General features: G+C 35.5%; 2 protein-coding genes across 3 annotated transcripts; one reads left to right on the top strand and one right to left on the bottom strand.

Moving 5' to 3' along the window:
* Positions 1 to 2217: 2217 nt before the first annotated feature.
* On the bottom strand, positions 2218 to 11108 carry LOC117158892 (uncharacterized). 2 transcript variants are annotated; one of them, XM_033338275.2, is made up of 5 exons: positions 8051 to 11103; positions 6861 to 7133; positions 6435 to 6561; positions 6002 to 6160; positions 2218 to 4436 (listed from the first exon to the last, which is right to left on the bottom strand). In XM_033338275.2, the coding sequence occupies exons 1-5, from the start codon at positions 9140 to 9142 to the stop codon at positions 4315 to 4317; spliced, it is 1773 nt and encodes a 590-aa protein (XP_033194166.2). In that variant the 5' UTR covers positions 9143 to 11103; the 3' UTR covers positions 2218 to 4314. The 2 variants fall into 2 exon arrangements, with proteins under 2 accessions (XP_033194166.2, XP_076477366.1); XM_076621251.1 differs by lacking the exon at positions 2218 to 4436 and having other exon boundaries at positions 6019 to 6160; positions 6361 to 6561; positions 8051 to 11108.
* Positions 10595 to 13253, top strand: LOC117158896 (protein takeout). The gene is made up of 3 exons (XM_033338281.2): positions 10595 to 10702; positions 11339 to 11579; positions 12031 to 13253. The coding sequence occupies exons 1-3, from the start codon at positions 10627 to 10629 to the stop codon at positions 12470 to 12472; spliced, it is 759 nt and encodes a 252-aa protein (XP_033194172.2). The 5' UTR covers positions 10595 to 10626; the 3' UTR covers positions 12473 to 13253.
* Positions 13254 to 13497: the final 244 nt, after the last annotated feature.

Genomic DNA, 13497 nt, shown 5'->3' with positions numbered 1-13497 from the left:
GTAATATCGTAATTTGCGAGACCGTAATGGCAAGCTTTTAGTTTTTAATCCCGTGCTAAAAACATGGCGAGTGTTATCTTCTACTTCTCTCTAATCTTTCTTAGAAGAGTAAATTTCGTACAATATCTCTGATAAATAAAATCAATCGTTAACGATATAACCCTAATATTGAATTCAATTTTGTCAATTCAATTTTATCTTTATGTAAATAAAAAGCAACTTCCGTTCTCAAGTTTATCGTATCGCATTGTATGTTAAAAAAATAATATGGATTCAAGCTAATTGGATAATCTGCGCTTTGTCCATGTTATTTTCCTTCGTTGCATGCATTTGCATTTGTAATTGGCTATTATGTCAGATACGTGCAAAGAAAATAAAAGTCGGGCCATTGAAATTCGTGCAGTCGGACTTTGGTGAGGGTGTTCGAAGGATGTTCTCGCGAGCAGAGTGCTCGAGCGAATTTTTAACGTATTATACCGAATCGATTGATCGATTGATCTTATCAAGGTTCCTTATAATCAAAAAATTGCAAATAATTTTTGCAAATAGCATAATGAACACAATTGCCGAGTAACTCCGTAAATCAAATATTTATATATCGAATTGAATGTGTAACTAAAAGGATTTTGTTTGTGATTTGAATTAATCAGGGTTAATCGTTTAATGATAGATTTTAATTTCGATCTACCATTGTTGAAAGATTCAATAGCGAATGAAAAAATTAATTGGTACGTCGAGAATGAATTATATGATTAACGCACGTTGCACAATTGTCACAAGCTTCCCTGTGGTCAACTTTTGGAAAGTAAAACTCATTAATTATTTAAAGGACTTGTCATGTTTAGGCTATAAATTCCAAAGTAATCGATTTTACATTTATATAATATCATGCTTACGATAATACAGTCGAATCGAATGTAGAAAGTAGTAATGTCTCGCGCTAAAAATCGTCGAATTACTCTCGGTTAATAATTTACCTGTGTAAAACATGCTAAGTATATAGTAAGTAATATATAGTAAGCAGGCGATATACGTTTATAATATATTCGTAGAGAGAAGAAACATACCGACTTGACAGATATTTTTAATTGATATTCATAGCACAAAGGAGTGTTTACTGTAAGCCAGTTTGTGTAAATTTTGTTAAAATAAGTGGGACATAGTTGAAAAAATTGAAAATATAAGAAACTTAATCCTTTTCTGTAAGGGAAATTTAAGAAATTATATTCTGTTTATAAAAATACTGATTTGTCTAGTTATAAAGAACGTATTCTGTATGTTTAAAAATTAATTTCTGCTATCTATAAACAAACACGTTTGTCCATAAATAAATGTAGGTAATCATAAAGTGATTGGAAAGAAAAATTCTCTGATAACAATCCTCTGATAGAATAAAATGGATAAAATAATAGCAAGTAAAATTCTCACTAAATTATAATCCATCAAACACCGGAATTCTAATTTGAATGTTTTTTGCATCAAGTAATTTCTTCCGTCAATTACGGTTTCCTTTAGCGGCATCCTCCCATCGCAATAATTTCTCTCGCAACTGGCCAAGAGTCGCGATAATAATTCTCCTTGCAATGATTCGTCGTTAATCTAACAATCGTTGCGTCCTTGTCGCAAATTCCGCCTAATATTTCGTGTAATAATTCGTAATTTCGAAAGAGTAGGATAAAAGATAATAGTTCGAGCAAACGATTGTTCGAGAAAGATGTTATCGTTGGGTGTGAAACGATGGAAAAATTTCGAGTGCTTTCCTAAGCTTTTGCAATAGTTGGCACGCAAACCCTTGCCACATTTAGGTCAGAAATATCGTGAATCACTTTATGCGATGTTTTGCAGAAAGTTCCAGACGTAAAACTATTAATTATCTTTTTCTGTTAATGCTAATCGTGAAGTGACGCAAACCTTCTGTGTTTCGGATTGTTGAAACAGAATTTCCTTCTTTTTCAGACGCGATGGAATACTTCGGCGTTGAAAGTTTCCTAACTATTTTTTTCATCCGTTCTATCGAAAATATATCGTATAAATTTGACATTATTTTAACGATGTGTTTATTCCCTTTGTAATAAATTTCCTTCGCCAATATGTAACGTTGTTCGAAGGAGAAATTATTATTTTAAAAAATATAGTTTCATGTCTGGCATAAAATAAAATCAACAGACTGACAGATAGAAATAGATTGTAACGAACAATTTACAGGCTGTGAAAAACATATTAAACTTATTGCCTAGATAAATCTTTTTATTTCACATCTTAAATCTCCAATACGTTAGAAGATTCTTACATATCAATATGTGTATACATATATACTATAATATTAGTACATTTATGTATTCTTATGCATGAATTATTTCTACAATTATTATATGCATTTTGTTAAGAGTATATATTTCTATTTCGTGATATAAATTCTACATTTCCTTTACTTTATCATTATTATCGTTATTATACATAACGGTGTAACCATTTTCCATAATTCAGTTCTAACTTTATAGCATATTCTCCATATAAATATTATCTATATTAATGGTATTAACCCTTCCATCCTGGAAAATAGCTCTTAGATGTATATTGCACAATCTAAGTTAAATCGTTGTGCGATCAATAAATGCAGGGGCCACTGTCTTGGTACGCGTTACATTTAATTCATTCTTTTTTACATCGTTCGTGTTCCATTGTTCAAATACCTAACGATCTAACGATCTACATCTCCGTATAACGCATAATTGCTATGGTCGACCAATGGTCGACACGGTTTTGACCAGCGATCAAAAAGAGAAGAAAAGTTTGAAAAAATTTAACACGTATAACGCGTGCCACGTTCTAATGCAATTACTTCTCTCTCGAAAGGAAACCATTTCCAAGTCCTTGAATATTATATTTCCATTTTAACGCTAAAACTACGAAACTAAGGAGAAACGACTAATTCGTGATCTTCAGAAATTTTATAAATTTGCTACGGTGCGTCTTTTGAAGATTCCAACGATAATTTAATTTTTTATATACTACTGGTATTTTACTCTTTATATTATCAAGCGTCACGCTAGTGTTTCTTGCGTTAAAAGGTCGAAAAACGTAGCCATCTTTTCTTTCGATTTACAGCATTGCAAAAATCAATAGCTAATCGATATTACTTCGCGTTATTCAACTATGCGTCATAATGAAAGCGTCGAAACATTATTTACCACCTACCATACCCTAATTACGTGTAATAATTCTCAGCAACGACATTCTAATGTTCTGCTAAAAATGATATTGATATTCTAAAGCTAACAGCATAACACTAAAACCGATGTTTCCATCGATATCTAATTCTAAGGAAAATTACGAAATGCAGAGCAACGATAAGATTGCACGATCGATTAAAAAACGAAAAGCGTAAAGAAAAATCGCTGCAGCCTCCAGATTTTATGAAATTTCTACACGTTTCACAACTACTTTCCCCGAGTCGATGAACGTTATTGCAACTCGCTGAATTTCCCAAATGCGATTATGTAAAATCCGACGGATCCCAACTGGTTTGGCGATGGTGCCGCGTATGGTGTAAACGGCACGTAACGTTCGGGAACCCGTTTGCAAATCGCGCCACTGCAATCATACGGTGACACAACTCGGGGAACGTGATCGGCTACGCAGAGGAGTTTCCGGTTTCTGCGGCTAAAGGTCGTGAGATAACGCGTGTACCGGATCGTTTCCATATTGAACGAGCTGACAGTTTTATTTTTTAGCAACGAAGGGACAAATGATTTAGCAGTCTAAGTACAAATTCTACAAACTAAGCTAGATTGACTTGTGGTATATAAATTGTAAGGTATTTCTAATACGTATGTAATGTAAAACATGTGTGTAATAAATATATGTATAAACTTGAATATAACGTTAAAACACGAGCTACGTTGTAGAAGATAAAATAGAATATAACGTTACCAATAAATTAATCGGTTCTGTAACTATGAACAGAAACAAATAAATAAGTAAATAAATAGAAGCATGCATTTTACTGATTAATATTTCAAACGATTATTTAAGAAACCTAACGTTGAAGGAAATGAAAATATTTGCCTAAGCGAAGTCTAAAAATCTTTCGGTAATTCAATGTTAAAAATTCATAGGAAATTCCTTAAACCTGTGCTATCTTTTTGAACCTGTGTGTGCTTTTTCTATTTTCTTTTTTTTTTTTTTTTTGTTTTTGATGCAATCATCTTGAAACAATTGTTTTGAGCATTATGCGTCAACGTACTTTATACGATATAAACCTGTGAGAATTGCAAAAGTCCAATCGAACGGTAGAATGTCCTCGACGCCACTTTAATTGACCGGAAGGTTTTTGTACATCCTATAAATCATCGCGTCCGCCGTTTTGTCGTTGAGGGCCTTGGTAGCCAGGTCATCGGCAAGCATGGCGGCTACCGCTTCTGCAGCCATCAAACCTATGGTCGAAAGTCAATCGTGAATCTATGATTAAGCGAGTTAATACGTTGGATGTCGCGCATGGATGGTCATGGGGTGCATTAAGACGTCCACTGAAAGTGGACACACTTTTACTTCGCTCGATCGATGTCAATACACCCAACTACTTTTACTTTCTTCCATTGTTTCCTAGTAACGTGCGCGAACGTGCATTTCTTTCGATAGCGAGCGAAATAATGCATCGCGACAACGGAATTAGTGAAATCGATTAGTTTTCGTGGAATAATTGATCCATAATAATTATGAAAATGTTTGTCGAATATTTATACAAGCTATTTTTTATGCATTTATGGGAGATTTAATGATATAGCCCATAGAAAGCACATGATATGGGAAACTATATAAAATATCTAAATTAAAGTGTTGATCGTAATATCTAAAGTGTGCAACAAATTCGTCTTTAGGTTTCTTACGTATATGTCGATCTGTTTTCTCTAAGACTACTAATTTGCATAATTGTCCACAGGCTACGTACGAAAGATTATGAGGATATTTTTAATAATTAGACGCGAAGATGTTTGTGAATTTGTGAATTTATGGAAATTTAAAGATTTGTTAATTGTTAAAAAGAATCCAATGAACGTATTTTCGCGTTGATTCTTTTCAAAGGAAACGTTTTTCTTTCGATGATTCTCATATTTTATGTAATTACACGCATGCCTGCCACGTTCCACGATTTTAACATGCAGCATACATCATCGATCGTCGATATTCAACCGCAACTTTTTAAATCCATTCACGTCGCTTTTCTCTATAAAATTCCACATTTTCCGGCGTTTTTCACGTCGCCTGCTAATTAAGGAAGAATACCGGTTCTATGACGTAACGAGGACAAATGAAAAGCTTTTACATAATGTCCCGTAATTGCTTTGTTCCCACCGTTTGCCACTTACAGACGAAATAAATATTTCCTCAAGTACGTAATATGTCATTGTTGTTAACTCCATCTTTGATCTAATAATCATTTTTAATCAATAATTTGTGGCAATAATTTTTTAACGACCAATTTTATTTCTACTTTTGCATTATACAGGGTGGTTGGTAACTGGTGGTACAAGCGGAAAGGGGGTGATTCTACGCGAAAAAAGAAGTCGAAAATGTAGAATAAAGATTTTTTTTTAATTTTCTTTAATTTTTTTAAAAATCTACAGTGAGATTCGTTATAACGAGACGTGCACGCGTACCGAGCGAAAATTCAAAGTCGATTTTTTCGAAAACAAAGCCTCGAACGAAAAATTTTTATTCTATATTTTCGACTTCTTTTTTCGCGTAGAATCACCCCCTTTCCGCTTGTACCAGTTACCAACCACCCTGTATATTCACTTCGAGTTGAAATTTTATTTGTAACGCGTTATGTTTTCGTGGCTGTTTTAGACATAGCTTTTTACCGCTTTGAAAGATTAAAATCTCCTTTCAAAGAAATACTATATTTAGTATGACATGTTAATATATATATTGTGTGAGTCAGATTTAATTAGAAGAGTCAATGATTAGAGAATATATATAAATAACACAAAAAACTCACTGTGACTTAGAATGGACTTTACCGGTCCCTCTTCGTTCATTCCTTGAAGAGAGACATTTTGCTTCCTGGAATTCAATTTGCTTCTTGCTGCACGAACAATTAACGCATCCTGTCCACTGGCTTTTTTCAATTCGATCGTGAAGTCGCCAACAACATCGGCTGCATTCGTTCAAATCAACAAATATTATTTTAAAAATATCGACTAACTTTTATAATTATTCTTCTCTGTTTAGAATAGTTCTTTTAATTCTTTCTCGATCTTTAACCTTATTGTCATTCTCTTTGTAACAATAAATTTCCTATCATAAAACTTTTCTTTTCGCGACAAAATTTCCATCATAAGTAAAAATATTACGCACTAGGAGAAAGTAACAATCAAGAACCAACACTTTTTTCCCGCAGCCAATAAACTTGACACAAAGAACACACTCACTGAAGTTGCCATTCAGCTGTCCGTTTCCTCTCACTAGTTCCTGGCCAACTTTACCCATCAGATGATAATCGGATTTCACGCGAAGCAGGGGAATTCTGATTTTCATAATGACGTGCATAACATCATCCTTGGAAATCGGTAGAAAAGAAATTGAAAGATAATTAGAAACCTTACCGAGAATAATAATAAATAGAATAATAAATAGAATAACAGAATTCGGTAGAATAATAATACAGATTAATTATTTAAAATAAGAAAGGAGAAAAGTGACCATGTCGATTTGAAAATCCGTGAGAAATTCTTCTCAAGTTCTAACGAACGACAAAAAAAAAAAAAAAATAAAAAAAGAAAAAAGGAAAATAACTCCATAACTAAAACAAGTAGAGATACCAATTGCACACTAAGAAGAACATAGTGCGTACTTACATCGGTATCATTGCCTCTATGAGCGCGCTTGTATCTAGCCCCTTGAGCAAGTTTCTCTTCCCCAGGATTCTTTCGATCCATTCCACCATAATGATAGACCAATTGCATCCCTTCTTCGAAGTATCCTTGCTTCTCCTGATAGTTTTTCGCGTATCTAGACAAACCATCCAATCTCTTCGCCTCTATGGCCGCCTTAACCGCGTCGTTCCTCTTCGTCAAGGATTCTCCCTCGGTACAGTTGCGACTAATAACCCGTTTATTCTCGAGGATATCCTGTTTACATCGGTTAACTACTTTACCGCAGCTTAGCAACAAGATGAAGGTATATATATACAGCAATATCTATTTATAATAGTAAATTGCTATTATGGTGTTTACGAATAACGAGGTTGACGTTAAATTGTTGGTTCGAGTACCTGCTAATTTTCTGATGATTAAATGCTGACTCTGACAAAGGTACGCATTATTGCCTCTTTCTAAAGTTTTTTCGATCAGCTTCCCGGAAAGAAAATTTTAGGATTTCACGGAGTTTAAAAGTTTGTCTGGCGGTTTATTTCAGAAATTTTGTTGTTCTTAACATTTTAAGAATTTGTAGGATTTTTCAAAATGCTCTGCAAATTACATTCGAGAGTTTCTCGATACCGTTTCTAAGATTTCCCGCGCAACTTTTAAAAATTTCCATACAATGTTTCTAAAAAAATTATTATACGTTTTCATAGATTTCTGGCTGGATTTTTAACGTATTAAAAAAATTCGTTTCATCGTGATGGTAATTTTACTTATTTACAAGATGTTGGTCCTAACATAATCGCAAGAAAAATAATTCTACAATTCTATCTACTATCTCAAATTAACGTATCTGCGACAGTAGGTTCACACGTATCTTCGAACGCTGCTATTTAATGTAGAATTGTTATACTATCTCTCTGCCTAATCGCATTAGTATAGCGGCGTACTATTTATTAAACACCAGGAAGTTATAGAAAAATGAATGTTATCCCTTTTTATTTTACTTTCTAGCGGAAACTCGCAACATCAAAAGCAGGAAGAGGAGTCGATTAACTTACAGGAAACACGTAGGAAAATTGTTATCATCGACTTTTCTACGAAATTAGCAAATCAAACATCTCCTCTTCGAAAGAACATTACAAAAATCTTCGTTCCCTCAACGGGTAAAATCATTTTGTTACCTTTGAAGCATCCTTCGTACCAAACACTCTTGCATCCCCCTTAGATTGCATTCTGTCGTTCCCAAAACGTCTCACGCCGCCATTACGGTTCTCATCTGCGTAAACTATATCGATATAACCTGGTTGTTCCTCTAGACGTTTCGATTCTCTGCCATACGCCTGTTCTCTGCTAATCTGTCCAGGAACAAACCTCTGACCAGTCACCGTACTCTCCACGTTCTCCGATGCCGAAGTCTCAACATCCTCGTGACGTTCCTCGGTTCTTCCCCTGGCAAAATTCTCTCTTCTATAACTCTGTCTGCCGTGTTCTTTGTTCCGACCATCGTAAGCACCCGATCTGGATCTATCGTAATCCTGTTTCTGCTCAGAATTCTTCGAGTTGAAACCAGAATTGATTGCGCTCATCGCGTAAATCATTTGAACGTCCGAAGGATACCTCAAGTTCTCTATAATTCGACTGGTGTCCGATTTTGAGAGAACCTTTGCGTCTTCCATGCTGTAAGTCCCAAATCCAGATTCTCGATGCAGTTTGTGATTATTCTGAGGGCGATCAGTCGCTGGTTCCTTCATCTTCTCCGCTTGAATCTTCATCAAGAAGGGATCGTATTGTCTGAGTCTTTCGAAACGACTCTCTTGCTCCCTGGCACTAGCCACGAACTTGTTCTCTTGATTAGTGGCAGAGACAATAGCCTCGAAGCTTTCGTTTTGTTCCTTAGGTTCCTTGATCAATGTATGGAATCTGTATCTGATGGAGTCCAGATCTCTCAGGTCGCTGTAGCTCACGTAGCCAGCTTCTAGCTCGCTGAGGTTCGATTTCAATCGGCCTCGAGCTATGTGGATGCTGTCCAGTGTGGATTCGTTTAGTCCAGTGATCTCCACGTTCCGAAGAATTATTCTATAGCTGGTATTTCCTTCGGATTGATCCACTTTGATTACCGGCACCTTTAGTGGATCTAGCTTGCCAGCTTTAGAGAATCCTCCTGATAAAAGCTTCGTCCACAGTTGTTGAGACATCTCTAGCAAGGACCCCTGACAGTTCGCCAGGGTCAGCAGACCCAGAGCAAGGAATATGACAGCTACAACCTTCGTCATCGCGTGTATTTATTTCTTGAACCCTTGCTCGCTACCGTAGATTCAGTTCTTTAGCGCTCGAGTACTTCTAAGTATCTTTAAATACTATTTTTGAAATATCTCGATCGAATATTTCGAAATAGCTGTTCAGAAGTAAAGAATCTTCAAAGGAAGTGCACCAAAGTATCATAGGTGTTTTATATTATAACATTTCTAAGTGTTACGATTGAACGTTTAGAATCTCATTGCTGAAGAATCAGAAGTCTTCGGACAAGTTTCTATTCCACGCTTTTCATCTCCCAGACGTAGATAGGCTTAAACACCAAGAGAACAACGATGGCAACCACGATGAAGACCAGAAGGAAGCAGAAGAGGGCGGCGCACATCAACACTTTGGCACCTGGACCGATGATTCGTTCTTCTTCCAGGCTGTTCTCGATTAATCCAAGACTAATGTCGAGTCGACAAGATCCTTCACGATCATTACTATCACTGGTTAGTGTCGTTCGACGTTTGTCCCTAAGGCGTGTGCTCGTGCAAAAGCGGCGATCGCGAGTGGATGATGCGTTTTATACAGCATCGTGGAAGGGCATCGGATCTGGGCCATGGACCACTCTGATTCTTCTGATACTCGTTAACTAGGCGTTCTTTCTAGTTGTCTATACAACTTCTTTTCTTTCTTCCTCTAGCGACTTGAACATCGCGTTTCGCCCTCGATGCGACGTAATAGGGGGCAAGGTCCTTCCCCGACCTTAAGTGGAAGACATTATGGCCGCAAATAGCGCACCACCGGAGTTGTTCGCTGTTGCGTAATAGCTTGTTCTTAAATGTACATCGCAGTATGTGGTAGCTGCGACATGACGCTTAATGGGGAGCGTAGTTGTGCTTTGTTCGATGATTCGGTGGGAAGGTTGGGAAAAATGTGGGGGGAAAATGGGGAGGTGCGACGAACTTGGTTTTTGGGTGAAGGTGAGGCTAAGTTTTATTATAAAAATATCGTTGAAGGTTTCCTTCGGATTTTTTATTTAGATTCGAACATGCTGATCCATTTTCATGTGTTTTGTTACGCCTCGATGAAAATTTGTTAGATTTAGGTATTTTTACGTGCCCGATGTAACAATCGTATTATTATCACAAAGAAATAATGGTCAAATAAAAATGTATCTTATTATTTCAAGTCGGTGTAAAAGCTTGGTATTTTGATGGAAAATTCATATCCGATTAAAAACACTCTCAAGGGAACGTTCGTTAGGAAGATTCGAAACAATATCTTTCAGTTTCTCGAGTCAATGAATTAATTTGCGAGGAAATTCCTTCACGAAGGAATGACAAGTGCGATAAAATTGACGCAAGACAAATATCGGAACATTAAATTGCGTAACCCGTAAAAGGAACTGCAGGTGTAATAGAAATGACGATGTCAGCGGATTGGCAATCAATAACACGTTGGCAATTTTCGATGGCACAAAATTATTTCGCGATCGAACACCGTCGTGACAACAACAATGCGGTTCTACGGATTTTTCTTAATACTTTTGGTGACAAGTCGCTCGTCGATTTCTTTACTTGTTCCAGAAATCCGTGAGTACCCTATTTTTCTCGTAAATGTCGCTACACGATTTCTACTGTATCTTCTTTTTTTTCATTCTATCTAAACGCAATATTTGAAATAATATTTACATTATTTGACTGAAACTACATATTGTCTAAGATTAATCCAGTGTAATTTTATTCGACGAAGCAATTTATAGGAATATTTTAAATGAAAATGAAATATTTGCTTGTTAAATATTTCGCTGCTATATGACACAACGACATATTGTCAGGATAGATTCTTAAAACACCCGGTATGCAGACGTTATCATTGCAAACTGGAACACTAGCATTTAATTCACGATGAATCGTATAGAAAATCATGCGATCTAATTGTACAAAGAATTCAGGTCTAACTTGAATTCTGGACGAGATCGAAGGCTAATAAACAGCGAACATAATACTTGGATTTTTCTTCTAACGAAGTGAAAACACCTACTTTATTTATAATCGATGAAAATGAAATGTTTCATGCGAATTTTTATATAAAGTATAATTCGTATCGTTTCTTTTTCGGACATTTTATACGAGTAACGGATAAGAACGAAGTATTTAACGAATAAGACATCGAATTTTATTTTTCATTTTGAATCAACGAAATAAAACAATGTGCTTCCTTTTTAGCATCGTTCTTGAAGATATGTCATCAAAGTGATCCATTCCTCGACGATTGTATAATGCAAAGTGTCGTTTCCTTGAAACCGTATTTAAAAAATGGAATAACAGCTCTTGGGATTCCAACGTGTGAACCGCTTCGCTTAGAAGAAATCCAAATTGACCAAAGTTCCGGGCCAATCTATATTCACGCGAGGTATAACAACGTGTCCATTTATGGTGGCACTAACTTCGTACCTAAGAGTATCAGGTATGTCCTTGAATTTCAATCAATATCTCTATGTATTTTTCTTCCTTTCTATAACTCACACGTCGCTCGAAATACGTACAATATATTGGGTTGGCATCTAAGTGATTTTGTCAATTTCACCTATTGATAAAATCCGCAATCGCTTAATTGCCAATACAATGGTTTGCAATTCCTTGTATATCGATTTGTCGGGCTTTGATCATTCGTCGGTGAACTTTGTATATTCCGAACTATTTAATCGTAATAATTTTCGTCGTATCTTTCGTCTGTACTGTATCATACCTGGATTAATGAAAAACTAACGAACCATGCGTCGCTAATCCTCTAGGAAATTAAAAGAACAAAAAATAATAATAAATATATATATGTAATGATAATAAAAATAAACCATTTTCTTAAAAAATGATCTTAGGTATTTAGATTAACTCTACGAATAATATCTTTTTACCAGCTTCGACTTAGACAAAAATGTAGTACACCTGGAACTCTACATTCCACGACTGGAAATGGTAGCGAATTACATCATGGATGGTAGAATTATAATGCTACCAATCACAGGAAATGGTATCGGATACGGAAACTTCACAGACATCGATGCCATTGTCGCTCTACAGTTGGAACGTTATCGTAACGAGAGAACAGGGTTGATTCATCAGAAGGTGGAGGACATTTATGTCGATTTTGAGATCGGCCATGCCACTGTACGCTTAGATAATTTGTTCAACGGCGACGAAACGCTTTCAGCCGCCATGAATCTTTTCTTGAACGAGAACTGGAGCACGGTGATAACGGAGATAAGGCCGAAATTGGAGGAGACCGTTGCCATGTTGGTCACGAATTTCACGAATACGATTTTCTCGGTGTTTCCGGAGGATGTATTATTGCCACCTTGAAGTAAAATATTATATATTTTTTTTCTCTCCTGTAAACGCGTTAACGCGATGTATCGATTGATTTTGTAAGTTTTTCTAAATTTTTATATCTTGTTTTTAAATACTGTTTTCGAAGTTGTTATAAAATTACAAATTGCAGTTATTTCTATTTTCTCTTAAAAATTTCTAAACATTTTTTCAAGATGGTTTCCAGATTTCTTTCAACGCTTCTCTAATTATTTGAAAATACGTAATTAGTATTCGATAATTAATTTTACAGTTTCCTACAACTCACGAGCCTAAACGAAGATAACCGCACGACGAGTGTGTAAATCGTAGAACAGCATTGTAGGCGCTAATAAAAGTCCTCGCTCAGTTTTATACCGAAAGTAAATCGTTATATCATATTCCTTGTATTCTTATTAGAACTCTATAATAAATAGGAAATAAAACTATCTAGTTTCCAGATTATAAATTTTCTTACTTCGAAACTTCAGTTTTTTAAAATATATTAACAGTAGATTCTCAAATGGTGTCAAAAAATAAAAGCAATCACACGTGTACAATATTATTTTAGTACACGATAAATAAGACTTGGATGTTGATATTTTTGATTAATTTACGATTGAATTTTATAACAATATAAGTTCAGTTAACTTATATTTGTTATTTCAGGAATTTAAATAGATTCATATGCATGGTTTTATAAATATGAACAAGGCTCTTTGTTTAAATAATGTTTTACCCGCAGCAGATTCGAATTACGAATCAAGGGTCGTAAGGTTCTTGCTGCTCAACTATTGTCGTGAAGTAATGATACTATTGCGAAAGACGCTACGAAGAAATTAAAGACTGAGAAATCAACGGGTCTGTTGATGTAATTTTAGGTCAGCTAATCGGTTGCTTTTAAAAATTATTAATTTACGAGACATTTATATTATCCTGTTTCCTTTCAGCGTCAATCATTGCCATTGGTATTACCGAAAAGATCCTAACTGCGCGAATGATTATGTGCGTGAAAACTGTTTTTGTTGCTGCAATGTTCC

The sequence above is a fragment of the Bombus vancouverensis genome, chromosome 9, assembly GCF_051014615.1.
Source record: "Bombus vancouverensis nearcticus chromosome 9, iyBomVanc1_principal, whole genome shotgun sequence".
Taxonomy (NCBI): Eukaryota; Metazoa; Arthropoda; class Insecta; order Hymenoptera; family Apidae; genus Bombus; species Bombus vancouverensis.
Note: the sequence above shows the minus strand (reverse complement) of the source record. Positions and strands in the feature narration are given on the sequence as shown.